General features: G+C 38.6%; 3 protein-coding genes and 1 long non-coding RNA gene across 10 annotated transcripts; 2 read left to right on the forward strand and 2 right to left on the reverse strand.

Moving 5' to 3' along the window:
• Positions 1-2,945: 2,945 nt before the first annotated feature.
• LOC128019687 (far upstream element-binding protein 2) lies at positions 2,946-14,016 on the forward strand. 5 transcript variants are annotated; one of them, XM_052605810.1, is made up of 19 exons: positions 2,946-3,162; positions 4,198-4,303; positions 4,379-4,432; positions 4,547-4,583; positions 4,967-5,025; positions 5,605-5,778; positions 8,321-8,392; positions 8,499-8,556; positions 8,637-8,802; positions 9,492-9,590; positions 9,715-9,810; positions 9,896-9,998; positions 10,082-10,203; positions 10,404-10,703; positions 10,778-10,887; positions 10,993-11,066; positions 11,393-11,593; positions 11,690-11,910; positions 12,860-14,016. In XM_052605810.1, the coding sequence occupies exons 1-19, from the start codon at positions 3,058-3,060 to the stop codon at positions 12,866-12,868; spliced, it is 2,166 nt and encodes a 721-aa protein (XP_052461770.1). In that variant the 5' UTR covers positions 2,946-3,057; the 3' UTR covers positions 12,869-14,016. The 5 variants fall into 5 exon arrangements, with proteins under 5 accessions (XP_052461770.1, XP_052461778.1, XP_052461798.1 ...); XM_052605818.1 differs by having other exon boundaries at positions 11,732-11,910; XM_052605838.1 differs by lacking the exon at positions 5,605-5,778 and having other exon boundaries at positions 11,732-11,910.
• Positions 14,017-14,627: 611 nt separating this feature from the next.
• LOC128019726 (coiled-coil domain-containing protein R3HCC1L) lies at positions 14,628-18,556 on the reverse strand. 2 transcript variants are annotated; one of them, XM_052605907.1, is made up of 8 exons: positions 18,455-18,556; positions 17,464-17,919; positions 17,157-17,344; positions 16,478-16,548; positions 15,976-16,071; positions 15,705-15,845; positions 15,565-15,625; positions 14,628-15,477 (listed from the first exon to the last, which is right to left on the reverse strand). In XM_052605907.1, exons 2-7 carry the CDS (start codon positions 17,911-17,913, stop codon positions 15,573-15,575), a joined length of 999 nt encoding a protein of 332 aa, XP_052461867.1. In that variant the 5' UTR covers positions 17,914-17,919; positions 18,455-18,556; the 3' UTR covers positions 14,628-15,477; positions 15,565-15,572. The 2 variants fall into 2 exon arrangements, with proteins under 2 accessions (XP_052461867.1, XP_052461857.1); XM_052605897.1 differs by having other exon boundaries at positions 14,628-15,625; positions 18,455-18,555.
• A 147-nt stretch (positions 18,557-18,703) lies between these two features.
• Positions 18,704-21,782, forward strand: LOC128019752 (uncharacterized). The gene is made up of 3 exons (XR_008185243.1): positions 18,704-19,105; positions 19,508-19,666; positions 20,871-21,782. It is a non-coding gene; the product is annotated as an uncharacterized LOC128019752 (long non-coding RNA).
• Positions 20,788-27,702, reverse strand: LOC128019737 (golgin subfamily A member 7B-like). Of its 2 annotated transcripts, none has more exons than XM_052605928.1 (5): positions 27,583-27,702; positions 23,618-23,743; positions 22,994-23,146; positions 22,716-22,817; positions 20,788-21,550 (listed from the first exon to the last, which is right to left on the reverse strand). In XM_052605928.1, exons 1-5 carry the CDS (start codon positions 27,592-27,594, stop codon positions 21,470-21,472), a joined length of 474 nt encoding a protein of 157 aa, XP_052461888.1. In that variant the 5' UTR covers positions 27,595-27,702; the 3' UTR covers positions 20,788-21,469. The 2 variants fall into 2 exon arrangements, with proteins under 2 accessions (XP_052461888.1, XP_052461879.1); XM_052605919.1 differs by lacking the exon at positions 27,583-27,702 and adding an exon at positions 26,537-27,069.
• Positions 27,703-27,845: the final 143 nt, after the last annotated feature.

A 27,845-nucleotide genomic window follows, 5' to 3' on the forward strand; every position in this document is an offset into this window, starting at 1 on the left:
CCTGCTTTTAAAGGGAATGTTGGATGACGCTCTGATTGGTTTATTTCACGTTACGCCCAAACCACACCTATGAATAATGAAGCTACTTCAGACCAACCCATTTTAGATTTGCGCCGGGCGCAAGAGCCATTTATCCCGCCGGGAAAATAGCAACAGCGCCGAGACCCGCCCACAAAGTTACTTGCGCTTCGCGCTTTGACACTTGCGTTTCAGATCGTTAAAATAGGGCCCATAGTGTCAAAACACAAGGGGCCCTATCTTGCACCCAGCGCAATGGACTTTGTACACCGACGCATGTGTCATTCCTATTTTGCACCTGCGCAAAGCGCGCTTTTCCCTCCACAGAAGCACGTCGCTAAACTAGTGAATGAACTTGCGCTCCCTGGGCGGTTCAGCGCAAAAAAGGAGGCGTGTTCCGGCGCAAACAATCCCTGGTGCTATTTTGCTGTTCCATTAAACAATTGCGCCACTGACCAGAAAAAACCTAGTCTAAAGTCAGTGGCGCGTTGCGCGTTGTTCATTATGCTATTTTAGGGGCGCATGCTTGACCATAATGTATAGCGTGCACAACGCGCATACACTTTGCTCATGTAATCTACACAGATGCAACAGTTATTTTTGCAAATCATAAATTGTTACACTAAAAAAAAATATTAACACATGAGATGACGGAAATCATTGTGGTGTGCCACGAAGATGTGAAAAAATAGGCATAAATCTAGCTTACAAATTATTCAGGCTAATTGTAGTAATTAAGGATCAGACATGTTTGAGGTCATATATGTATATAAGGACATCTGACAAATTGGTTTGTCCGTCAGGAACCAGGAAAAAAAAATCGATGAAACAATTGTGTCTATTTCCTCCCACGCCTGTTTAACCGACGCTATTTTGGGTGGGTTTCTCCCATCCCCATACAAAACAACTTCTCTGTCTTTCACTGCTCTTACAAGAACATCAGTCTCCTCGTCTGTGAACCGCTCCTGGCGTGCGCCTGGTAAATACGCCATAATAATAGCAATCCATAATGGAACTTGCGCACCTGCTTTTAAAGGGAATGTTGGATGACGCTCTGATTGGTTTATTTCACGTTACGCCCAAACCACACCTATGAATAATGAAGCTACTTCAGACCAACCCATTTTAGATTTGCGCCGGGCGCAAGAGCCATTTATCCCGCCGGGAAAATAGCAACAGCGCCGAGACCCGCCCACAAACTTACTTGCGCTTCGCGCTTTGACACTTGCGTTTCAGATCGTTAAAATAGGGCCCAAGGTCTCACTCATGAAATATTTCTGTTTAAATTATCTTAAGAAAATTAGTTTACGGATGCAATAATTGTGCTTGTGTTTCATGAATAAGGCCTTCACATTAGTATGCCAAATGGCATATTTTTTCAGTGATTTTATTAAAAGCATGCATACATGCACGTTTAAAAAAAATAAAATTCAGCTAATGTTGCCCCCAAACAAGTATAAAGTTTGTGACTGTTTTCTTTCAACTGTTTCAGCTAATGAAAAGTACAGAAGAATGCAAAGCAGAAGTTTCCACAGCAATTTTTAAGTGTTCTTTATGTGATTTTTAGCTTGAAGCTAATGCTAACAAGCAAACAGTAGATAAGTGGTATTGATAAACAATTAATGACCCAACACTGGCAGACTAGAAACTCAGAAGTACTTTTACTGTGTACTTTCAGTGTGTAGTGTACCTATCTGAATTGGCATGTAGCCTTGGAGTTCAATTTATATGATACTGAGGTACTGAAGCCTATGGTTTGGAGCAGAAAGCCTTATGGACTCTCGGATGGGAGAAGGAGTGTTTGTTTTGTGATTTTTAACTGAACAATATAACAAAGAAAAAAAAATTTGATTGATTGAGTCACATCTAGGTCAATATGCTCTGTATTTTATTACTGACCGAGCTGAAATTCGGATAAACTGTTTGTATGTGTTACAATAAAATGAAGATTCTGATACGGAATCTGCGCCCACAGCTTTCCACAGAATTCAAACAGAATTTGTTCACAAAATTCTACACAAGTTCAAGTCTCAAAATTAGATTTTTCTTGTAGGTTGTCCATTAGCACACCCACATGCTACTGCACTACTAAATGCTCACAACACAAACTTTTAGCAAATATAGCAAACTTTTTTTGCAATGGTCCATCCTTTCTCTTTTGGGAAAACATACCAAAAATATTGATGACATCATTCTGCACTCGCTGAGTGTATCCTGTCAGGTCCTCTGTAGAATGAGAAAGTCCCTCCTCCTAATTCAACTGTGACAAACTAAAGACACTGGCTGTTTAACAAAAATAGTAATTTACTTAAATTAAAAGCTAGTTTAAAATATTTACCATGTTTACACACATTCTGCACAATTAGTGTGCAAATTGAGGAAAGAAAAATTGCTTGGGTCTCCAAATTTCCAGTGGTTTTGTATGTAGAAATTATTGGTCATATTTTGATGTTAACAAAAAAATAAGAATTATAATTTATGGTCATATATTTTTGCTGTTTCTCCGTGTATTACTGAATGCATGCAAGAGAATGTATTTAAATTAAATTAAACAGTACATTCTTCCCTGGCGATCTTTATCTTATTGTTATAACACCAATTCATCTCTCAGCTGTACGGAAACTGTATTTCATAAAAATGCCAAGAAAAAGCATTGAGCAGCAGAATATAAGCACCCAGTCTAAACGGTGCAAACGTCCATCATTGTCAATCAGCGTTTTCTTGTACCTCATTGGTCTATTTCGTGCGCTCTGATTGGCTCCCTGACTTGTAGTTTGGTCAGCCCTTCGTCTGGTCGTCACCACTCGTTGGATCAATGGTCCCGTACTCACAGTATGCCCGCCTGCAGCTGCCTTCTGATTGGTCATTGCAACAGCCACTCCTTAAGAACGCCTATAGGACACCGCTTACAGACCCGCAGGCCTTATGCCCCGCCCATGCGTTTGTCCCGCTTGTATTCGCGCGTCTGCGCACCTCCGCCCGGCCTAAGTTAGTCCTCCCCGCCGTATTCCGCACTCTGCACCCCTCCGCACGGACAGCATGTCTGAATACAGCGCGGTGCCGCCGCCCGGGCCCGGAGCGGCTCTAGGAGCCGGTGGACTCAAGAAAGACGCGTTCGCCGACGCGGTACAGCGCGCCCGTCAGGTGAGGGATCTGCACTGCGGGAGCAGCGGGCCGCGTTTGTGGGTCAGCGCGAGGGCCACGGGCACAGGAGCCGGTGTAGCGACAAATATCTGTTAGCATGAGCCGAGATCGCGTTAATGAACACTAACGATATCTGGGAAATATTTGTCATTAAAAAAGAAAGCGGTACAGGAAGCTAGCACGTTAATTACACGGCAATTTGGTGTTTAGCGTCTTTACATATCAAATGATATATTCACATAACGTTACCGTAGTACCATGGTAACGTTAAATGTATCATATATATTTAAATAAATAGTAAATTTCTAAAGACATCGTTTTAGCATGATATTTCACCCCCTTTTGGTATAGTTCCGTGTTTTTAAACGAGCTCAATGATGTACCATTGTATTATTTGTGTATTAAACACCCTAGCACCATGTTATCATGGTAAAAACAGAGTTATTTACTCCAATAATGGCTATTATTAAGATACAGCATTGGTTTTGGATAGATATACGAGGGTACTTTTAATATACCATTGCACTGATCTTTGGCCATATTTGTTTACCATGTTTTGACGTTGTTCTCCTAAGGTATTTCAAATAATAAAAAAGCCCTGTGTAATAATGGTAATAATAATTCTTAAGAATGCCTAATTAGCAAATCAGCATATTAGAATTTTCTGACCGTGAAGTCTGGAGTAATGGTGTTGAAAATTCAGCTCTGACCACAGGAATAAATTACATTAATGTATATTAGCATAGAAAAGTGCTATCACATTTTAGTGTCGTTTTATCAAATAAATATAGCCTTAGTGAGTGAAGGGACTTCTTCCAAAACTTTGAAAAATCTTGCTGACTAAACTTTTGAGCAGTAGTGTATTTACTGCAATGCATAATAATACAAGGAGATGTGTAATAAGCAATTAATATTATCATCATGCCATTCAAAAGTAGTACTTTTTAGTATTTTTGGTTAGTGTACTAAGTTCATGTTGAGTTTGAGGTTTAAATGTGGTGTTTTTATCATAACTTGTGTTTTTGTGTTCTCCAGATTGCAGCAAAGATCGGAGGAGACGTCACTGGTCCCCCCATGAGCAATAACGGCGGAGCGGAGAGTTACTCCTTCGCTGCACAGAAGCGATCGCTGGAGGACGGAGGTACGGCGGCTCCGGATCTGTCCGTCCGGCTCTCCTGAGACTCTTTTTGAGCTGTTCTTGTCTTTTTCCCCTCAGATCAGCCTGAAAGTAAGAAGATGGCATCTGACAGAGACAATGGCTCAGCCCTGTGTACGACTTTCTTTGCTTTTTGTTTTTTTACTCGTGTAAACACACACTTCAGCAACTCAAAGCAAATGTCTGTGTATATTTAGAGCTGTGATTTTATCCCCTTCTCATCCACAGCTATCGGAGCCCAGCTGGCTGCCCTTTCCCAGCAGAGGTAAGACGGTCCTCATGTGCGCTCTGATCAGAGCTGCTAGCATCGTCTGAGTCATTAAAACAGATCTCAGATCTGAGCGTTTGAGAAGGCAAGAATAACTACACAGGCCTGTATAATTAGACTGGTTTCAGTTTCAGTGTTAAGGCATATACAGGGGCCTTTTTTTGGTGCTGTTTTGAAAGTTGGACTATTTTTAATGTGATGTCTTCAATATGTACCACCCAAAACCATGTGAGATGTGGTGCAGTGACCAAAGATGTCTATATAATATAATTGACAACTAAAAAAGGGTTTCGTCCGAGGCGCAAGTTACAAAGAACTGAATGTATTTGTCTGCTGTTACTTTTCCTGACTGTTGCGTTTTTGTTTTTGTCTTTCTGTAGTGTACGTCCCTCATCTGTCACAGAAGAGTACCGAGTCCCTGACGGCATGGTTGGGCTCAGTAAGTACACACTACCCATCATGCACTGGTCCGTACTCAAGCTTTCCTGTGTGACTCAGTCAGGGTTATTTCTTGCCAAATCAAAAAGAAACCAAAAAAACACACTTTCTTATTGTTTAATTTATTACTAGTAGTGTATTCGTGTACATATAAATTGTATATTATTAAGAAAATTGAATTTATATGAAAGTTATTCGGTTTAAAAAACAGAATATTCAGCATTTATTATATTACAAGTTATAATGTGCAACATGCATATTTAACAAATTGTATTATAATAAAAATTGTATAGTATGCTACACACACACACACACACTAAAATTCAATAATAAAATATATTTTTTATTTAAAGGTGTATTTAATGTATATTTGTATGATTTAAGATAATTTTTGTTATACTGTGTATTGTGTGTAAAAAAAAACAGCCCTCATTTATACTTACAGGGTTCTAGACCGTCTAAAACGGTCACATTTGCATCATGTTCTGGTTTAAAAATTTGCATGTAATGCCTTTTTTTCCTGCTTGTTTTGCGATCACATTTATGTTGACGTAATAAACTGAGACGATGCACATCAAAGTTTTAGAGGAAAAACAGTCCTCATCTCTGCTGAACACCAGCGCTGACGGCACACCTGCTGAAAGCAGCTCCAGTTGTGGCAGCATGAGAGAGATCGAAAATGATGGAGATGTGCAAAGTAAAACTGCAGAAAGGCAGGGTCTATTTCATGCACAACTTGAACAAACTACAACAGGTAAAGCTGTCAGCCGTGTGGATATTAGCAATATCGTTAACGATTCTCATTTATAATCAATACTAATATGGCTTCTTGTAATCAAGATCATTAGTCTAAATACTGTTCTGTTAATGCATGAACTTTATATTTGTAGCGTTCTTGACCTCCAAGAATCACAATAAGCTTTGTGCTCTGTTGCATTTAATAAACAAAGGACCAGCTTTAAAATTTTGCCAAATTTCTAAAGAAATTAAAACAAAAAATGAATACTGCATAATTCAAGCAGCATGTATACCCATCATATCTTTCTCTTTACTATTATAGAAATAAATGAACATCAATAGGAATATTATAAGGGCATACAGTACATCTTACTGAAATGTTTCAAGTAATCGTTCATTCAGTGTTTCAAACTGCGGAAAACGTTTAAAGCTTGTGAATAATGCCACATAACAATACATTTACCTCAGAATAACCGTTTGTCTTCCATAAGCTCATCAGTCAGCAAGAAGAAATAACAATAAATAGGAGCATTTTGCTAAATTTATGCGTTATGTTGAATATTCATATTTTTCGTAACCTGTTAACATAAGAAGGAATGCATGGAGCTAAAGATAAAATTAATTTAAACATGAATCAGGGTCATATTGACAAATTAAAAAGAAAAATCTCTGATTTTAATTACTAGTTTATTAATGTACAATCGATCTAATTTCTAATCGTGATTACAAATATGGGTGCCAAAACTACATTATCGTTCAAAGCGGCAGTTAATCATTGAAAGTCCACTTAAGATGAGTTTCTTTCTACATGTTATCTTAAGGGTTTTTCTATCGTTACGGTTTTATAATATTATGCATTATAATACCTTTTTTATATTGAAGTATAACAATCTGATGTATCTTTGACATTTCAGGCTTAATACTATAGAAAAGCACTAAAGGTTGTTTTCAGTTAGTGTTTCAGCTTGCTTATTTTCATCTAAAAATACGGCTTGCAGTTGCATCAAACAAAGGTATAAACATCATTCAATGTAAATTGTTAACCGTAATTAAGTCGCAGTTGACTGTTTTATTTCACTAATTCCATTCAAAAAGTGAAACTTGTATGTTATATTCATTTATCACACACAGACTGATATATTGATGATATATAACCGACAACTAAGGAAAATCCCAAATTCAGTATCTCAGAAATACAAAGAAAGGATTTTTAGAAATCTTGGCCAACTGAAAAGTATGAGCATGTTCAGCACTGAATTCCTGCAGCAATGCAGCGTGGCATGTAGTCGATCAGTCTGTGGCACTGCTCAGGTGTTATGAGAGCCCAGGTTGCTCGAATAGTGGCCTTCAGCTCTTCTGCATCCTTTGGTCTTTGGTCTGGCATATCACATCCTCTTCACAATACCTCATAGATTTTCTATGGAGTTAAGGTTAGGCGAGTTTGCTGGCCAATTAAGAACAGGGATACCATGGTCCTTAAACCAGGTACTGGAAGCTTTGGCACTGTGTGCAGGTGCCAAGTCTTGTTGAAAAATGAAATCTGCATCTCCATAAAGTTGGTCCGCAGCAGGAAGCTTAAAGTGCTCTATAACTTCCTGTTATACAGCTGTGTTGACCCTGGACCTCAGAAAACACAGTGGACCAACACCAGCAGATGACATGGCACCCCAAACCATCACTGACTGTGGAAACTTTACACTGGACCTCAAGCAATGTTGATTGTCTCTCCTCTCTTCCTCCAGACTCTGGGACCATGATTTCCAAAGGAAATGCAAAATTGACTTTCATCAGAGAACATAACTTTTGACTTCTCAGCAGCAGTCCAGTCCTTTTTGAAGCGAGATGCTTCTGACGCGTTCTGTTGTTCAAGAGTGGCTTGACACAAGGAATGTGAAGCTGAAACCCATGTCTTACATACGTCTGTGTGTAGTGGTTCTTGAAGCACTGACTCCAGCTGCAGTCCACTCTTTGTGAATCTCCCCCACATTTTTGAATGAGTTTTGTTTCACAATCCTCTCCAGGGTGCGGTACAATTGCTTGTACACTTTTTTTTTTTTTTCTACCATATCTTTTTCTTCCCTTCACCTCTCTATTAATGTGCTGGACACAGAGCTCTGTGAACAGCCAGCCACTTTTGCAATGACCTTTGTGTCTTGGCCTCCTTTATGCAAGATCGTCTTTTGGACAACTGTCATGTCCGCAGTCTTCCCCATGATTGTGTAGATTACAGAACTAGACTGAGAGACCATTTAAAGGCTTTTGCAGGTGTTTTGAGCTAATTAGCTGATTAGAGTGTGGCACCAGGTGTCTTCAATATTGAACCTTTTCACAATATTCTAATTTTCTGAGATACTGAATTAGTGAAATATACTTTTTGATGATATTCTAATTATATGACCAGCACCTGTAGTTGGTTATAATAATATTGTGAGTTGAAAGATGGATCTGAATGTGTTCTTTGAGATACACCCTTCTGGTGGAGGTTGAGGTAAAATTGGTTTATTACTGTTATCCAGTCAGTGAATGATGTTTGTTTGTTTGTTTTTGTTTGTTTGTAGTCATTGGTCGGGGGGGAGAGCAGATCAACAAGATCCAGCAGGAGTCTGGCTGTAAAGTTCAGATTGCTCCAGGTGAGTAAAACACTGGTTCAAAAGATTCAAGTGGGCACTTCTTTCCTCTGTTTTTGATATTGTCATGTTTAAAAGTATGAGGACTGTTGGTTTTGTGTGTGTTTAGACAGCGGTGGTCTTCCAGAAAGGAGTGTGTCTCTTACCGGTGGCCCTGAAGCCATCCAGTATGTTTGTTTCCTCACATGTTTTACCTCACTGCGGATCTCTTTGTTGGCGTTTTGACATTTTGACCCTGTCCATGCAGAAAGGCCAAAATGCTGCTGGATGACATTGTCTCTCGGGGACGGGGCACTCCTCCCTCCTTCCATGAGTCGACCAATGGGAGTGGCCACATGCAGGAAATGATCATTCCAGCAGGGAAAGCAGGGCTCATCATCGGCAAAGGAGGAGAGACCATCAAACAGCTGCAGGTAGAGCTTGTGCCTGTTCATGAGTGCTGAGAGGCTCTTGTCTTGAAGATTGTGGCTGGTTTTACTTAAGAAATTAATAATTTTATTCAGCAGGGATGCTTTCATTTGATCTGAAGTTACATTTATAATGCTGCACAAAATGTTTATTTCAAATAAATACTATTCTTTTGAATTTTGTATTCATCCGAGAATCCTGTATTCCACAGAAATATTACGGCAGCAGAACAATTATCAATTATCAACATTGATAATAATCTGGAATGTTCCTTAAGCAGCAAATCAGCATATTAGTGATTTCTGAAGGATCATGTGATGTTAATGATGCTGAAAATTCAGCTTTGAGAACAGCAATACGTTACATTTTATAATATTCAAATAGAAAAGTTATTTTAAATTGTAGTAATGCTTCACAGTATTACTTTTTTTATTATTATTTCAAATGGAGCCTTAGTGAGCATAAGAAAAAAATAGATATTTGATCACAAACTGATGAACTATAGTAACTATTACAGTGTTGTATTGTATATTATCCACTATAATTGTGCAATTAATTTATGAGCTTTGAGGTCAAAAGCTGTAAAAACACTAATTTTTTCGACTACTTCCCTGACATATATACATTTTGCACATTAACAGGCAGTTTTTATTCAGCTTCTCTTGTCCTACATATGATTGTGTTTGTGTTTCAGGAGCGAGCTGGTGTTAAGATGATTTTGATTCAGGACGCTTCTCAGGGGCAAAACATGGACAAACCTTTGCGCATCATTGGAGATCCTTACAAAGTCCAGGTGTGACCTCTTCTCTCACCGGTTTCCATTCCTTATTTTGACTTTTGTCTTCTATTACCTGTTGTACCTCTAAAAAGCCTGTTAAGATTTTGCCACTCAGGGCTCATGTCTTTTTTTTTTCTAGCAAGCGCGTGAAATGGTGCAGGAGATTCTGCGAGAGCGGGATCATCCTGGCTTTGACCGAAATGAGTACGGCTCTCAAATAGGTGGAGGAATCGAGGTGCGTGATTTGTTTAATCATTTTACATTTCATTACATTGCCCTTTGAAGTGTGAGTTTGATGTCGTCTCATTCTGATTGGACAGGTGCCCGTTCCGCGTCACTCTGTGGGTGTCGTGATTGGCCGAAGTGGAGAGATGATCAAGAAGATTCAGAATGATGCTGGCGTGAGGATACAGTTTAAACCAGGTTTGTTTGAACTATCAGGTTCCGACTAAACTCAGTGTTTTATGAAATTGTAGTGCATGACCTCATATTTCATCTCTCTGTAGATGATGGTAGCGGTCCAGATAAGATTGCTCACATAATGGGTCCCCCAGACCGCTGCGAACACGCTGCTAGTATAATCAACGACCTTCTGCAGAGCATCAGAGTCCGAGAGGAAGGAGGAGGGGTGAGCATTGCACAGATTATTCTGAATATATATCCAATACACTTCACCTCAGAGCTTTTTTTTTCTTTCATTAATTGTTTTATTTTATTTTTATTAAAGAGCATGTCTTAATGGAAAAAGTTTATATAGCTAGCTAAATTTTTCTGACTGGATTCCATCTGCATCTGGTTGCATTGGTTAATCTCAGTTCTGTCCATCAGGGTCCCCCTGGTCCTCCGGGTACAGGCATGCCTCCAGGTGGGCATGGCAGGGGGCGTGGCCCAGGAAACTGGGGCCCACCTGGCGGTGAGATGACCTTTTCGATCCCTGCCCACAAATGCGGTCTGGTGATTGGCCGAGGTGGCGAGAATGTGAAGGCCATTAACCAGCAGACTGGGGCCTTCGTGGAGATCTCACGGCAGCCGCCGCCCAACGGTGACCCCAACTTCAAACTGTTTACCATCCGGGGATCTCCTCAGCAGATCGACCACGCCAAACAGCTGATCGAGGACAAGATTGAGGTACAATTAACACCCACTTTTGTGTTTTATCTTGGTGTGTTCGCTGGTTTTAAATGGTCTGCTTCTCCTTGTAGGGTCCTCTGTGCCCTGTTGGACCTGGACCGGGTGGGCCGGGCCCCGCTGGACCCATGGGCCCCTACAACCCAAACCCCTACCAGCCCGGGCCCCCTGGTGGACCACCACAGTCAGTAGTGCTTTAATGGGAACTCAGCCTCAGTGATGGGGTTAATGTTTGACTTTGCAGGCTTTTGTTTGCTCATGTTCACAGTTGTTCTGTCTGTGTCTGCAGCGGGGGTCCTCCTGGAGGTCAGTATCCTCAGGGTTGGGGAAACACATACCAGCAGTGGCAGCCACATGACCCCAGTGAGTCGATTTGTACTGATGCTTTCAGTGGAAGCAATCAAAATCAACAAAAGAGCAATGATACAAAAGTGCTATAACAAGTATCAGTTAGCTTTAACGCAATTGTATCAGTGATATTAAAATAACTGTATTTTAACGTTCCTGTCACATGTTGATGCCAGCTTTTAACTGAAAATTTTTAAAAAGTGGATAATTTTAATGTAATTTTTTTTTTTAAACATTCATTTGATCTCGTTTCTCCTGAGGCTTTGCTCATGTTTGTTACTTGCTTTGGTTCAAGTATGTGTATGTGAAGTATAAAGTGAATGCGTGTCTGTTTCTCTCAGGTAAAGCAGCAGCGGATCATAACGCAGCCTGGGCGGCTTATTACGCACAGTACTACCAGCAGCCTGCAGGGGGCGCTATGCCCGGACAGACACCTGCGGCCCAACCAGCAGCTCCTGCTCCTGCTGACCAGAGCCAAGCTGCTCCTGGAGCCGCTCAGCCTGACTACACCAAGGCCTGGGAGGAGTACTACAAAAAGATGGGTATGAGCGCTCATTCTTCAACGTGTTTTATTAAAGGGCGAGTAGAGACATTCCTGTGAATGAATCTGCTGGCATTCAGGCTGCCTTTTCTTACAGCTCCGAGTTTTGCTGATGAAAATCATCTCTCATCTCTATCAGCTGCAGCAGGAGGAGGTGCTGCTCCGGCCGCAGGAGGAGCTCAAGCCACGGGAGCCGCAGCGGCGGGACAGACGGACTACAGCGCCGCATGGGCGGAGTACTACAGACAGCAGGCTGCTTATTATGGACAGACGGGCCAGGCCGCGGGACAGCCAGGCGGCACACCACAAGGCCAACAGGTACAAACACACATCACACCTCGGTTTGTACGATGAACAGACAATGATGGCACGTAGATTTGAATTAATGTTTAATGCGCAGAAGTCTAGTTTAAGAAGCGGAGTAATGATGCAAACTAATTTAACTCCGTATTGCTACTTACTGTGAAATCACATAATTGCAGTTAATAGTGTTCATCGTCTGGTTGACTTTGTCTTGTATGCATTTTTCAGAAAATTCCTGTCATTTGCACATAAACTGATCATCACTTATAAGCTACTACTAAATATTGTAGCAACTTAATTTTCTGTAAAGTTGCTTGCAATGATTTGTATCATTAAAAGCGCTATAGAAATAAACTGGAATTGAATTTAACTAGTTTAAAATTGAAAGGTTAACTGATTAGCAATTAATAAACGTGTTTTTGATGCTTTAAAAAATATTTTTAAAATACAGTCAGCGAGTGTTTGCCAACTAAACTTTGTAACAGTCTTTAAATATTATTAAAGGAATTAAGTAGATACTTTGCATTTTCATTTTTAATTATGTATATACACCGCTTTCAATACAGTGCATATTAATAATATAATATTATAAATATAAACCAATTTTTGTACTTTATATACATAGTGATTTGCAAAGATTTTTATAACTTAAGTTCTAGTACTGAAGATTAAATCAAATCAAAAATGATATTTAAAAATTAAAATTATAAATTCAAAGCTAAATATTATGTATTTGTTTTTAATTGACCAGTAAATGTCAAGTTTTTTTGATACTGAAGATTCAATTAGATTGAATAAGTTGCTCACACTATTAAATTAGTTCAAACATATATTATTTAAAATTCTGTAAATTAAAATTCATATTTATAAAATATATATTTTTTTGTTTTGAAACCTGTGATTTGACCATTGCTCAGTGTTTCCATGTGCAGTGATGTGACCGTGTTTTCTCGTCTCTCTTCAGGCGCAGTGAAGTGAAGCTGAACACTCGTCCGTCCTGCTCCTCCCCTGCATCCTCTCACTCTCCTCTGGCAAAAGGACTTCTGGACTCCTCCTGTTTTGTTTTTTTTATCTCGTGTCCTGCTGAAAAGCTCTGTGACTCTCCTCTGAAGCCGGATTTCTGTCTTTATGAAACGTTATGGCTTCTGCAAACGCTCTCGTTTCTCCTCCTGGTTTTTGCTGGATCCATAAACGCTGATGAACTAAACGCAAACTCTGCCTTCCTCTCCACAAACGCTTCGTCCCTCCTCTTCCTCGCATCAGTGTGACTCATGACCAGGAAACACAAGGGAATGCTTCTTCTGCTAACTTCCTCACAAGAGCGTGCACTTCCTGTTTGTTTGTTTTTTGTTTTAATCAAGTATTTGAGGAAACAGGTACATTTAGAGAATCTTCAGATGTTAATAATTACTGTTTCAAACTCCGTGAGTAACCATGCCTTTTTTAATGCCTTTTGTTTTTGCTTTTAGTCCTTTTTAATTTGATTTTGTGTTGGTACATTCCCACTGTTTAACGTGTTCACTTTTTGTTTTCTTTCTATTCATTTTTAGTTTGGTTTTGTTTTTTAATGCGACTAATTTTTCTCCTGTGATTTTTATCAAATGGGGTTTCAGAAAGTGTGTGTGTGTGTGTTGGTCCTGTGTGTGCGTGAGTGTGGTCTGGTACTGAAACTAAAGCTGTGTGTGTTGCCCCTCACTCTGTGAAATGAGGGTTTATATTTCGTTCGTTCTTCCCACCCCAAGTTATTGGAAGTAATGTTATAAATATATAAATTGTTATTTTGTGTTTTTTTTTTTTTTTAAAGGTTGTTTTTAGAAACTACAAAACAAACATAAAATCCTCGTCTGATCACATAACCACTGTTCAGTTTAGTTTGTTTTTTGAAACGCAATCTTTAGCATTACTTTTGCTCATTCTTCTAGTCGGTGACTAGAAGAGCTGCCCGAACATTTTACGTTAAAAGGCCAAAAAACTAACTTGATTTAAGGGTTGTGGAAGAAAGTAAATATTACAGTTTCTTTTTTAATTTTTGTATTTTTCCATTTTATCAAATTCACTTGTTCTCTGCATTTCAGTGCCAAAATAATAATAAAATGTTGAAATAACATGGATTTGAAAGGATGATGTGCTTAAATGTCTGTTTTGTTTTTGACCAGCCCAAATTTATGCATCTCTGTTTTAAGTTGTAATTACAGGCAGTTAATCAGGTTAGTTTTCTGTAAGCTACCTTAGAAATCTTCATTATAAGAACGATAATGATCGTTTTTAGTCAGGGTTAGGGTAACGTAAGCTATTTTTCAGTTCATATAAATGAAAACGAAGCTGTGAAGGCCTGAAAATGAGGCGCTGAAGTAACGTGTGTTCAATGGACTGTGCTGTTGTTTTACACATTAAAAATATATATAAGCCAAATACTCCATGAAACTTGTGAAAACCTCTACTAGGACCTTAAAATAGTGCGTCACGTTATAAAGTTTAGTTTTAATCCATATCAAAATGAAATATGGGGTCTAACCTGATACAGCGTCTTCACCAACGGTCGCTAGATGACGTTCTTCTGTGAGTTAAAAGCGCGCGCAACTGTTTTGTCCTCTACCGCTTTAAATGTTCGCGCGCTTTCAACAGCTGGTGGATTCTGATTGGCTGTCAATGACTATCGTTACTCAATAAAAACGTTCGGAACGATTATATCGTTCCTCTGTGACGTGATGCTTATAGGTGTGAACGAATGATAACTTGAAAACGTAATAGATTTATTAATGTATTTTTAACATATTCTAGAGAAAGATTTGAACAGTTTTTATTCAGATCACAGCTGGGAAATCGAGTGCAACAACATCAGAGAACAACAGACACTTGAGTGTACGTCTGTCCGAGATCTTTTGAAGATAAACGCTCAAACAGCACAATATTTGCAGTAATAATGGAAAAAAAGTTCTGTTAGAATGTGCTGATGGTTTGCAGATGACTTGACTGGCATTAAATAAAATACACTGCACTTTAATCTCACCTCATTCTTACAAACTCGTTCTTTCTTTGCAATTTATGATTTACAAAATAGTCACTGTAATTAATCCTGTCACTGTAAAATATGAAATTTACAAGTACTACCATGATGCTTAACCCACAATTAAAAAAAAAATAATAATTTTTTTTTGAGTTGATAGATTTTAAGATTCTATATATTTTTTTAAATGGCATGAAAGACATCATCAGCTCTTAGTGTAGATTTCTCTCTTTACTGAAGTAAAAAATAACCAAAATAACCAAAAGTTAAATCACATTGACATGATTAATTTGTTTTAGTCACCAAAAAGAGAAGAAAACACCATTCTTTAACAAAAATGCATTAAAATGGCCTTTCTAAAACTAAAAACAACCATCAACATTTACAGGGCAAAGCTCACAATTCAAAACGAATCTCAAGAGGAGAGATATAAAATTACAAATCGTCCCTGTTGGAGTTTGTGTGACCCTCACACTTTGATTCGACGAACCCGTTTCCATTTGTTCTTGTGGCTTTGGTTCAGTCTGTGCTGGTTTAGCAGTAGTCTTGCTGGAGGTGGATGTGAGATCCGATCCCTTCAGACCCCAAACCCACAGATAAACCCCTTCAGACCTGAACTGACGATCAAATCAAAATGCTTCATAGTTCACATAAACACAAACCTGGGTCTTCATTTGCCCTCCCAGGCATCTTCACGCTGCTTAGCAGCCAAACACTTTTGTTCTGATGAGGAAACAGATCAAATAAATCCCTGTTTTTATACCAGTCTATCAAAATACGAAGCTGTGAATAGTTATGTCACCTTTTGCCTTCCGTAGTTTGTTCCTCTCGGCCTCTCGCTCTTCTTTGGTCTGGTTACTCTTCACACCCAGAGCCCCGATCACCAGGCGGCGAGCCAGAGCCGCACTCGTCGGAGGACGCTCTTTAGCTGGCAGCAGATAATCTACACAGAGACAAGGTTTAGAGGAGGTAAAATATTAAACAAGTCTGAATTTATTAATTCATCTGTGATGAATGCTCAAAACGGTCTCATAATGAATAAAACATGAGTGAATAAGAAAGACCAGGAGTACCGGAGCAGCTGCGCGCTTTGGCTTTAGTTGCGTTTGATGATTTGGAGAGAGGCCTGATCTTCATCATGGGGTTCTTCATCCTCAGAGCATCACGAGCTACACAAACACACTTGGTAAATACAACAAAGGGGCAAGGTTTCTCACTTTTGGTGGCTCATCAATATTTTGAATTCGTGATGCTAACAATGTTTTCCGGAGAATAAGCTGGATAGGTTTTGAACAAACACGATAGCTAGCAATCAATTAACAACCAAAAAAATAGATGGTTTCTGGATCTAAATTTGGCAAGGACACCTAATACAGCTCTTCTCAGCAGGACATTTCTAATCTTCAAACTCTTTGGGTTCTTTTTCACAGTGCTTCTACAGACAATTTCAGATCCACAAGCACGTCACTGAAGTTAAAACCATCACGCCATTTTCCTCCAGGTCAACCAGCTATTGATTCCCGAGATCTTATAGGCATCATGTAGTCATTCACAACATCTGGAAGACCCACTGACCTGCGAAGGGACTGGAGAACAAACCGAGGACATGCATGTCATCAATCCACTTGATGTCAAACCCCTTCTGCCTAAAAAAAAAAACACACACAAAATATTTTAATAATTTAATTACACATCGGTATTTTTATGGTTCTCAGATGTCAATTAATGGTTACATGCAAGTTAAACAGATATTTTTAAATCTTTTTTAGCATTTTTTTTTTTGGCAAATTGCAAAAAACTAACAATACCAGTTACAATACAAATATTTATGCTGTAAATTCTTCACATTAGAAAAAAACCTTTACATTTTGCGGCTTTAAAAAAAAAAGGGGACAAAAAAGGAATATTATGTGGACTATTTGAGCCGGAAGCAATGTTTGAAAGTTAAAAGAAATTAATGATGGATTTGTTTCTTACAAACAGCTTTTTTCCATTGCTACACAAGTGATGTAATGCTAAATTTCTCTAAATCTGTTACACATCCACAACTTGGAGTGTAAATTTTCATCAGATTTTCATTTTCGGCTAAACTATCCCTTTAATTTAATCACAGCCTTTGATTTGACAAGGCATGTCACTATTTCAGTTTTAGTTTGCACAGCCCCATTTCTTTATTTTCATGTTGGTTCGATGTAATCAGTTATTATCTTTTCATCAAACCCTGATTGTGATTAATGATAAGAGCTTCACACACTGGAACAAGCTGAAGGATCTGATCAAGTCCTCCGTCTTAAACTCAGGCGGGAAATCGTAAATCTCGACGATGTGTGACAGCTCATCGTCCCGAAGCTCCACCTCCTCTTCCTCCTCCGGCGTCCAGTCATAGTGGTCGGAGCGCGCCTCCTGTGAAGACGACTTCTTGCGGCCCTCCGTCAGAGACAACTAAAATTGGAAAAAGAATCAAACATGGGCACAAACCCCGGCTAAATCATCTCAGTTTATTATGTCATCACGAAAGGGACAGCTCACTCAAAAATGAGGGAAGTCTTTGTGACTCTTACCTCCTCCATCAATTGTGGATCAAGACAGTCACCGTCATCATTAAACAAAGAATCCCAGTTCTCCCCTTCCTCCCCCTCCTCTTCCTCTTTTGGCACCCCATCATTTTCTAGTGCACTCCCCGTTTCCTCTGGTGTGTTCATAGTTCTGGATACATTTTGTGTATCCTCCTCTTTTTCTGTGTGCACGTTCAGGTTTTCTTTATCTCCATTCTCTTCCTGTTTGACCTCTCTGTTTGGAGCATCTGTCACTTTGGCTTTATCTTTCTTATTCTTGCGTGCCTTGTCGGTGTACCGGGGCCTGGGTTTGGATTTCTTGTCACCATCTGTCTGAGGCTTCTCCGATTTCTCAGCCTGACGTTTCTTGGGCACGTCGTTTTCCATGGGCTTTTTGGTTTGGGCCGGAGCAGCCGCTTTGGGCCCCTTGTCTGTCTGAGCTGCTTCAGTCTCCATAGAAATCTGTGTAATGAAAGTGTGTCGGTGAGTGTAATGAGGACGGATGCTGTTTTTAGAATAACATACAACCACACTGTTAGAAGTGTCCATGGAAATGGAAATGGCCTGCATTTATGTAATATAATTTGCCCTTTCATTTCCAGTGTGTTACATAGATAGGGCAGTGTACATATTGTAATTTTACAACATCCTTTGAGACTCTTTGTTTAAATCCGTCGTTTTCGCTATTTAAAACTGATATTTCTGGACGAAGTTGGATCAACAATGCAAAATCATTATAATTTACAAGATAATGAATGACAAATCAAATCAAACGACAACAATGTAGCATACTACTGTCTGACATATATTCTCTGTTTTAAAAATAGTAAGCTTTCATAACAAAAACACAAAATTACTGTTCGTGACACCATTTAAAAAACCCGAAATATCTATTCAAAACAACTCAACAAGCATCAAATTATTCTAGGATAGTATGTTGCGATGTAAAAAAATCAACACTTGTAGAGGAAATTATTCGCAGTTGTCTTCTACTTACGTCTCAATATTTTTCAGTTCGCCGAAACGTTGAAACCATAACCGGATGTTTGGAGACGTAGGGGCGGCGTGACGTCACGGTCGGAAAGCCTATCACGGGAATTGTAGTTTAATAGTGTAGTTTAAATACAAAGCTGACATCGATCCAAAGTATCCATAGTAAACATTTAATTATTTTAATCCGTTCAATTGAAAAAATCTTATCTTAATCATTGAATTCCATGTCAAATGTAATGCCTTAGCAGTACATGTGATAACTTTTTCAGTAACACATCCATATTATTATCCACAGGAAATATTACAACTATTTATAAAAAAACATGCAAACCTGATTATTTTAGTATTATTGTAGTCAATCATATTCATTTTAAGTTTATTTGTTTGAGTTGTTAGGTACATAACACATTTTCATGCTGGACTGCGCGTCGTTAACGCCCTCTTTTCTCTTGCGGGCCTGTGATTGGGTGGACCTTCACAGTATTTAAAATACTCGACGATGATTGGATAGTCCCTTACGCAAGCGCTTATGTAAAGCGTCTGCAGTGAAGTTGTGCAAGGAAGGAGTGAATACACATAGTATAAAAAAGAAATCACACATAATTTCCCAAGCTTTTGAGTCAAGCCACATACTGGAAATTCTGAAATTCTGAGCGTGAGTATCCACTAATCAAGTCCAGTCAGCATGAGAGGAGGATATGACACATTATATTTTACTTCTAAAGCTAAAATAATAGTTCTCTATTGAGGTGATGATGGCTTGCAAATGCACGAACAATTCTGTCCTGTCATTTCTCTTTGGTTTGCTTACTCTAGCTCTGAAAGTCTATTTCGTTTGTTTTCTTTAATTCAAAATAAATGTGTTCAGTTGTGCATCCTCGCCACACTTTCTTTTCTTTCAGTTTAATTAAAATGTAATTGCATGATCTTAATTATGTTTCATTTCCATATGCTTTGTAAGCAATGCCACAAGTTCTTTTCACCTGCACCTATTGCATGACTGAAACATAAGTATGAAAACTGCTCTTTGTGATGAAGAACACTGTTTGATTGACAGGAGGAGATGAGGATGCGGTGGGCGTGTCTTCTCGGTTTGTCTCTCAAGTACAGTCCATGTTCTCCATCACCACAGATACGGTTCTGCCTCCAGATGCTCCTCAAGTTGATGCTTTGAGGAGAGATATTCACACAGTCAACACAAACAGCCACTGTGTTGGTAAGACCTCCACACTATCATTATCTGTGAATTAAATGATCAAGGTTCATAATAAACATGCATCAATTGTGGACATTTAACTAATAATGGGAAAAAATGCATTTCTTCATCTTTTAGGATTTGAAACATGTTAGAATTATAACGTGAACATTTCTGACATATGAGAAATGTGTTTTTGTCACATATGTGCAAAACGCTTTTATAAATAAAAACATACTTCTAATACAATAGTGCACACTACAATTCTGGTATTTCTGGTCAGATGTATTTCTGGTCAGTGCATTTTCTCAATGACAAAAACCTAGTTTTGGACCCAGTTTTGCATATTCGTGAAAATGCATCTTTAATGACTCTGATTGACTCTGGAGTCTCAGAAATTGCAGAGAGATAGATATTTGGGATATAGAGTATTAAGAATATTGAGTGTTGTATTTATTAAATAAGGGGAAAAAGGCAATGAATGTTGAAACAATTTTCACTCAGAAATTTTTAGCAAAGTTCACAAATAATTACAAATAAACAGCAAGTAAACTTTGCACTAAATGTGTACTGAATTGATCTTTTCTTGTTAAACGTACTCCTGTCATAATCTTTTTTTCTTTTTACAACTTCGTAAAAAATATACTGTATATATATATATATATTTTTTTTTTTTTTTTTTTTTTTTACATTGTATTTAAAATAAAATAGGCTAGAAATGTGCCCTTGTAGTTACTTGTTTTCCACTTTTTTTAACACTTTATATGACTACATCTATGCCAAAAAGATTATGTATATTATCATTCCTCATTTTTAGTCGTCTTCTTCTTTTATGAAAATAATCATTTGAGCTGAAATGTGTAGTTTTATTGCAATGAAAGTCTTAATAAAATCTTGATTTAATTACTCTAATTCATAGTTTATATTAAATTTACTGTAAACAATATTGTATTTTTTTTATATTACATTAATATCTTACATAACAATATTCTTAACAATAATCTTTTGAATTTGTTGTGAAAAATGTTTATTAAATTGCTAAAGAACTATGAAAAATACTTTATTTTAACAATATAATGCCTTAATAATAAAACCCTTTAAATAAAATGTGGATTAAATAAAGAAAGGCAGAACTCGTTCGGTTGGGCATCATTGTTCATTTATTTTGCTACACAACAGTAAAATCACTCTCAGTTTCTTTTACGCTTGATCTTTGCATAAACAGGGGCCGAAGGTTCTCCGTGAGAAATGAAAGCTCATGATGAAGGACCATGAGAGGAAGCTCTGGCTCTTGAGGACTCGTTTCTGCTCTGACGCGGCGGTATGAGTACAAAGCATGAACGATTAGCACACTATGAAATAAAACACAACACAATAAAGTCATAAATCGTACCCGTGGAATAAGATGGCAGTATCTAGGGAATGTATAAAATATCTGGGGTCAGATGTCAGTCCTTGACATCTCTGTAGTCTAAAATCTGACTTCTGTTTAATAGAGTAAAAGTGCTAATGAGCAGAAGGATGATCAATCATGAAGATGGAAGACTGTTGAGTGCCGTTCGGCAGCTACATCACAGGCGTTTGTGAGTGAGATTGCATATTACAGTGACAGAAGCTCATGTGCACTTCACCCAGAATGCTACAGCGAGTGACTGGAGGATGTGCAACATCTGCGAGAGGATGGTGGTAATGACTGAGGTAATGACGTGCTGCTGATCCAACAGCGGATGTGTCTCGTGGAGGCAGTGCATGTCAGGTGTGTTTGTGTTTGGCGATGCTGAGCGGTCGCTCAGGCGTGAGTGTGTGTGAGTGTGTGTGTGTGAATCATCGTCCGCTGCTGCTGGTTGTGCTGCTTCCTGAGCTCGAAGCACTGGAGCCGCGATCCTCGTACACACTGATCTCAATCTAACACACGCTGGGGTTAAGGGAGCAACATCACAGCGTCACACAACCTTACATGCACTAACTAAAGACATAACTTTACACATACATGCTTTTAATACTTGCCATGATTATGAGTAAACTGCATGTCAAATTTAGTCTTATTTTAATATCGTTTTTGTTAATATTTTGAATTCGATTTTATTTTTACATTTTCTGTTTCCATTCAAAATGTATATAAAGTTTTAGAAATGTTGTTGTGTGTTTCTGGTATTGTTATTTGTTTCTAAATATTATATATGTAATAGTTTTGCTAAGTTTATTATGTTTTATTTCAGTGAATGGTTATTTTATTTGAAGTCATGTTTTTTAGATTTAGTTTTGGTTAATGATAATATCCCTGGTCCAGTTACTGTTATAAAGCAAAAAAGACACAACCATGACTAATTATTTACTATTTTCTCACATTAAATTAACATAACGTGAAAACATCAAATGTCTGTTCGATCCCTTAAAATGGTGAACATAAGGAGTCTTGGCCTTCTTGACTTTTTAAACAATTAAAATCGTAAAACAAAATAATTTGAATTTCAACATAATCTTTTGAATTGCTATTCTATGTATTACAAAAAAAATAATTATAAAAATAATAAATATTATAATATCTTAATTTTAATGATAAACTATATTTAGGTTATTTGACATTCGTCATAATCTGTTGAATCTATATTGTGGGGGGACACATAAAAATAATTTATTATACATTCTATACGTAAATATTATACATTTATTATAAAAATAAATAATATAAAATTATAAACCTTATTTGTTATCAAGTGTTATCAAGAAATTAATCAGTAATTTATCAGTAATTACGAAGTATAATAATATAATAAAACTATATTGAGCTTATTCGCCTTTAACTTTAAAGTAATTTAAAGTTAAAAAAAAAACATAATTAATATATATGTCAAAAACAATATTTGGTTACATCCCACATTTTGATCTTGTCTCAATCTTGTCTTTAGTTTTTCAATAACTGCAAACCTCACACAAAGTAAAGACATAATAAAAAGAGTTCACGAAACATCCTAAAGCTGGACTAACGCCTGTTTCTGAAGAACAAGCAGCTTCCTCTGACCATCTGCTCGTGTACACACAGTATTTGCAGCTTTCTCTGTAAGGATACGACTCTCATGCCTCTCTCTATGGGGTCTGTGATGAGGAGACCTCGAGGAGCGTAGACCTTCTCATTCTGCTCCTGAATGTAGCGCGAGATCTTCTTCAGCACCTGCACGCACACACACACACACACACACACACACACACACACACACGCATACTTTTGACTAGCAGCACCATTTTTATTCACCATAGTTTGCCAAACCAACACATAAAGTGACCCAGAGTATGTTTTATTTTTACCTGCCGTTTTCAGGGTGGGTTTATCTGAATCTGATAACTTACCTTCTCATAGCGTGTCTCGATGCACAGGAATATGAGGTAAACTGTGAGGCAGGCCAGACATCCCTCGAGGTAGGACTGGCCTCCGATCTTCTCCGCCTCTGCATAGTAATTATTCAGCGTCTTCACCGTGTCCTCAAACAGTGTCCTCTCAATCTGACCAATCAGATGCAAGGAAAAGATGAGTCAGCCAATCAGAGAACACCAGGGAGTTCACACAAGGACATCATATGGCAGAAACTACTGGGTTTGAATTGAAAACTAACTGACACTGTAAAGACATCAGTCTCAGGCCAGATACACACATGATAAAACCTGATTGCGTCTAAATGAGAGAATGACACAGAAATCTCTAGGTTAAATTCCCTTTGCCTGTCATTTCCTCAGAGAGCCTTTACTGGCTGTCTGTAACATGATCTTACACCTTTAAACAGCTCTATTATCAGCTCTATTAGCAGCTCATTATGTGTGTGTTGTGTGGAGTTGCGCACTCAGCAGTGCTTTTGCTGAAGAGCAGAGTTTCTCTGAGTGAAGAGCCCTTTTCTCTTTCCTGTCCTTTTTACTTGCATTGCGTCTCTTTTGTTCTGCCACACACACACACACACACACACACACACACACACTTACCCTGCTGTCTAACTCGGAGGGGAACTTGGTCTGGAACTTGCAGACGGTGCCATCTGTGTAGTCTCTCTGAATGAAGACCTTATTGGCCAGAGATGCACTGTGTCTCAACTCCTGAAGGTTATGGAACTACGACAGAGGACGAGAGAGGGTTACAGCACGCTGCATTCTGATCTAATCATAAATTCAGTTTCCTTGGGCTGTTAGAAGCTAAACAATGCATGAAAATGGCTTGATGAATGAAACCAGAAGTTTGAGCTGGAAATTAGCCATTCAGTTATATCACAGTTATGGTCCTACTTGCTAGTCAGTGACAGGCGGTATTAGACATTTCTGCAGTGTAGTGCAATGACATCATTTGGTCATCACTGCATTACTTTGAGCTCATAGACTGATGCAGTCATGTTGATGTTGATTTTTGTCATTAGGCTTGTTTGAGATGAGCAAAATCTGCGCAGAACCGATCACCGGCGATCACCGCGAGATGCATGCCGGTTAGAAAAGTGTCCGAGTTACGTCCCCCTTGCTCTGACGTCATGCTGACATGTGGCAAAAAACTCTCGCGGCGGCGAGGTGGCTGTGTCGGATTGAGCAGTCGAGCGCAGTTGCTCTCCACCGACTGCGCTGATCAAAAGCATGATGGGAAACAACTGACTGACGACACAGCTTCATGCTCATTGGCTGAGAATGTCAACTGATACATTTTCTCTTTATTCTAAGAATTAGACTACCCATTTATTTATATTTACATGCAAACTAAACAAAAACAAAACACATTTTAAGAATTTAAGAATTAGGACATGCCTTTATTTAATTTTTTTAATTTTTCTCTTAATTAGAATTCTTCCTTGATGTAATTTTCACTTTATTCTATTTGTGTGAATTAATCGATCCATTAAAAATATACATGCACACATACATATCTAAATGGACTGTTTAGCCATTATGCCTTAAAACAAGGGAAGAAATTCTGAAGAATGTTTGCTACAAAACAGCTTTGACTTGCATAGTATGGAAAAATGGTGGCAGAAACCTGTTTGTTTGCAAACATTCTTCTAAATGTCCTCCTTTGTGTTCAGCAGAACAAAGGAATTGATGCACATGATGACAAAACAGTGGTATTTTGATTACATCCACTTTGTCTGCGGTGATGTCATTATCTCATAGATTGATGCAGTGATGTCATTATCTTATAGATTAATGCAGTGATGTCATTATCTCATAGATTGATGCAGTGATGTCATTATCTCATAGATTGATGCAGTTGTTGTTATTACATCATAGACTGATGCAGTGATGTTGTCATTATCTCACAGATTGATGCAGTGATGTCATTATCTTAGAGTAATGCATTGATGTTGTCTTTAACTCATGGATTGATGCAGTTATGTTGTCATTATCTCAGATTGATGCAGTGAAGTCATTATCTCATTGATTGATGCAGTGATGTTGTCATCATCTCACAGATTAATGCAGTGATGTCATTATCTTAGAGTAATGCAGTGATGTTGTCATTATCTCACAGAGTGATGCAGTTATGTTGTCATTATCTCAGATTGATGCAGTGATGTCATCATTAGCTCAGGGTGATGTCATGATCAATAGTTCAGAGTAGTGCAGTGATGTCATCATTAGCTCATCACTGCATTCCTACCAAATGAATTATCACACTGCATTTTTTTAACTAGCGATCACGAAACCTCCGAGTAATGCAGTAATGCAGTGATGTCATAATTAAATTATATATTAATCCTGTGATGAACTTAGAATTTAATGCACACATTACTGTCCGTGTGTATTCACACACACATACACACACACACACACACACACGCACACACACAAACATCAGGTCGACTGGCCATCTGTCACTGCCAATACACACTCTAAAATCAGCCTGAGTCATGAGTCCTTTCATCCCCCACTCCTTCCCTGCGTTCTCACCTCTTTATTTTGCAGTACCTGTCATGTTCACACACTGGAAGACTATAATAAGAAAGCACATTCCATAATGAACTACTTATTCAAAAACTCAGCTCTGTTTTAGCAGCAGGTCCTGCCAGTGCATTGCTCCCTCTGATAAAATAACAGGCTGAGACATGACATGTTGGTTCCAACACACACATACAGTCTCGACTTATAGGATCTTGAACTAAACGATGTTGGGAAAAGATCTAATAAACAATGGAACTTCAGTATAAACAATTGTATGCAATTACGAACACATTCATGAAAAACTACATGCAAAATCAAAAAAATACATGGACCATGGACAATGTACTAGCAAAATTTTGTTAGGTACTTTTGTGTTTGGGACATGTCGCATACTAGCACCATGTTTTTTTAAGTACTTCACAGTTCTATGTAAACACTAAAGTACAATACCGTCTGAAACCACAATAGTACTAAGTTACCGCCACTTTTGTACGGGAAAACCGAGATTTATTACGACAATGGTTCTGGGCTGTTGTTACTAAATGCCTAATTAATTATGCAAGCAGCATTTGGTCTCGGTCTCAGAAAGATGAGAGACACTGCTACCGACTCCCACGAGCACAACCGATCGATCGCGAGGAGACGATCATTTAACACGCACTCACCGCTGATACCAAATATATCAAAACACAATCTAATCACACGGTGTAGCCTGTGCAGAATGGTTATTGACTGTCACCCCGGGAATTATGTTTGTTTTCCGCAAGCACGAGATTAAACACAGATCTCGCGCTCGAACCACAATCGCGCGCGCGTTCAAGGTTACTCGGCGGGACACACAGTTGATTGTCAAATAAGCCTCAGTATAACTTCTGAAATTACATTTTAATGCCCACCACAAGAAATCACAAAAGGAAATAAGATATCGCCAGTTAAAACACTTTTGAATGGGGATATGAAAAAAAGACAGAAAAGAAAGACGCTTACAGATTCGTGGCAGTACGGGAGTTTAGTTCGCTCCGTCGCTGTCCGCGGTGCTGAACTCATTCCTGATCCGGCCACCGATGAAAGAGACGCACAAACACTCCCTCTGCTTTCACTAAAAGAGCTTATCGAGCCGCGGACAGTCGCTTTTATCCTCTTTGATGTCCAGCTGCGCGCTCCACTACGTCACACTCGCACCAGACCCTTCCGACTCCACACAAGCCTTTGTCATCTTCATGAACACGGAGCTTAAAGAACACTTTCTCTTATGGATCTGTCCTAGCAGCTGCTGTAAGCAACATCATTTCTGTCAATCATGACACTATGCCAGTTATAAACAGATAGAGAGGACCTGAGAGCATAAGTGAAGAGCCTTTTTCTCTCTCTTGTAATATTAATCATCATTACAACACAATCATTACAATAAATAATCTCGTTTCTCCCTTTTATTTATAGCATTAATGATCAGTGTCAAGTGAATAATATACGTAAATCTCCACCTGATCGTATCCTTAAAAGTTGTTGTATAACCCAGTATAATCAGTTCAGTCCTGATAAATAACATTTGACCGAATCATTTAGATTACAACATTACACTATCTATCTATCTATCTATCTATCTGTCTGTCTGTCTGTCTGTCTGTCTATCTATCTATCTGTCTGTCTGTCTGTCTGTCTGTCTGTCTGTCTGTCTGTCTATCTATCTATCTATCTATCTATCTATCTATCTATCTATCCATCCATCGATCTATCTAGTCATGCTCGATGGTCTGCGCTTCACTTGTGGCTGTTTAGTTCACTCTCTGTATGATATTTACTTTATTGTATTCTGTGCATTATGGGTTGAGCAGTAGTCATAAACGATTGTTTTTAAAATCGAAGCGTGAAACGGCTGTTCTCGTTCGCCTGTAACGTCACGTACCGATCCGTGATCTCCATCCCAGATTTAAACGATCAAAACGACGCCGAGATTCAGACCGTATCTTCTATCTATCTATCACACACGGGTCGTGTCACCCAAACATGAGGAATAAAGGGCTGTTTCTCACCTCTGTGGCCATGTTGCCATGCGAGAACGAGAGGCTTGTCCCGGCTGCTGAAACCGTTTAGTGAAACAGGTTCACGGGAATAATCGTTTGCGCCTGGGGATGAACTGAGGGGGCGGAGCCGGAAACAATCACACAATGTGATGACGCGCGGAGGGAGGAGCAACTGCAGCTCTCAAGAACGTCCAACAGCCAGAAATTACAATATTTACAATATACAATTAATATATAAATTTGTCAGCTAAAAAAAAAAAAACCCACACAGC

This window comes from Carassius gibelio, chromosome A1 (assembly GCF_023724105.1).
Source record: "Carassius gibelio isolate Cgi1373 ecotype wild population from Czech Republic chromosome A1, carGib1.2-hapl.c, whole genome shotgun sequence".
NCBI lineage: Eukaryota > Metazoa > Chordata > Actinopteri > Cypriniformes > Cyprinidae > Carassius > Carassius gibelio.

Excerpts from the sequence above, each read along its gene's own strand:
- LOC128019726 (XM_052605907.1), bottom strand. The coding sequence starts at position 17,913 with ATGGAGACTGAAGCAGCTCAGACAGACAAGGGGCCCAAAGCGGCTGCT. Across the intron at positions 15,846-15,975 it reads CAAAGCGCGCAGCTGCTCCG|ATTATCTGCTGCCAGCTAAA; the intron begins GTACTCCTGGTC and ends GTCTCTGTGTAG. Across the intron at positions 15,626-15,704 it reads CAAACTACGGAAGGCAAAAG|AACAAAAGTGTTTGGCTGCT; the intron begins GTGACATAACTA and ends TTTCCTCATCAG.
- LOC128019737 (XM_052605919.1), bottom strand. The coding sequence starts at position 26,596 with ATGAGTTCAGCACCGCGGACAGCGACGGAGCGAACTAAACTCCCGTAC. Across the intron at positions 23,147-23,617 it reads CCTCCGAGTTAGACAGCAGG|ATTGAGAGGACACTGTTTGA; the intron begins GTAAGTGTGTGT and ends CTGATTGGTCAG. Across the intron at positions 22,818-22,993 it reads TCGAGACACGCTATGAGAAG|GTGCTGAAGAAGATCTCGCG; the intron begins GTAAGTTATCAG and ends GTGTGCGTGCAG.
- LOC128019687 (XM_052605810.1), top strand. The coding sequence starts at position 3,058 with ATGTCTGAATACAGCGCGGTGCCGCCGCCCGGGCCCGGAGCGGCTCTA. Across the intron at positions 5,026-5,604 it reads TGACGGCATGGTTGGGCTCA|TTTTAGAGGAAAAACAGTCC; the intron begins GTAAGTACACAC and ends TGCACATCAAAG. Across the intron at positions 8,803-9,491 it reads AGACCATCAAACAGCTGCAG|GAGCGAGCTGGTGTTAAGAT; the intron begins GTAGAGCTTGTG and ends TTTGTGTTTCAG.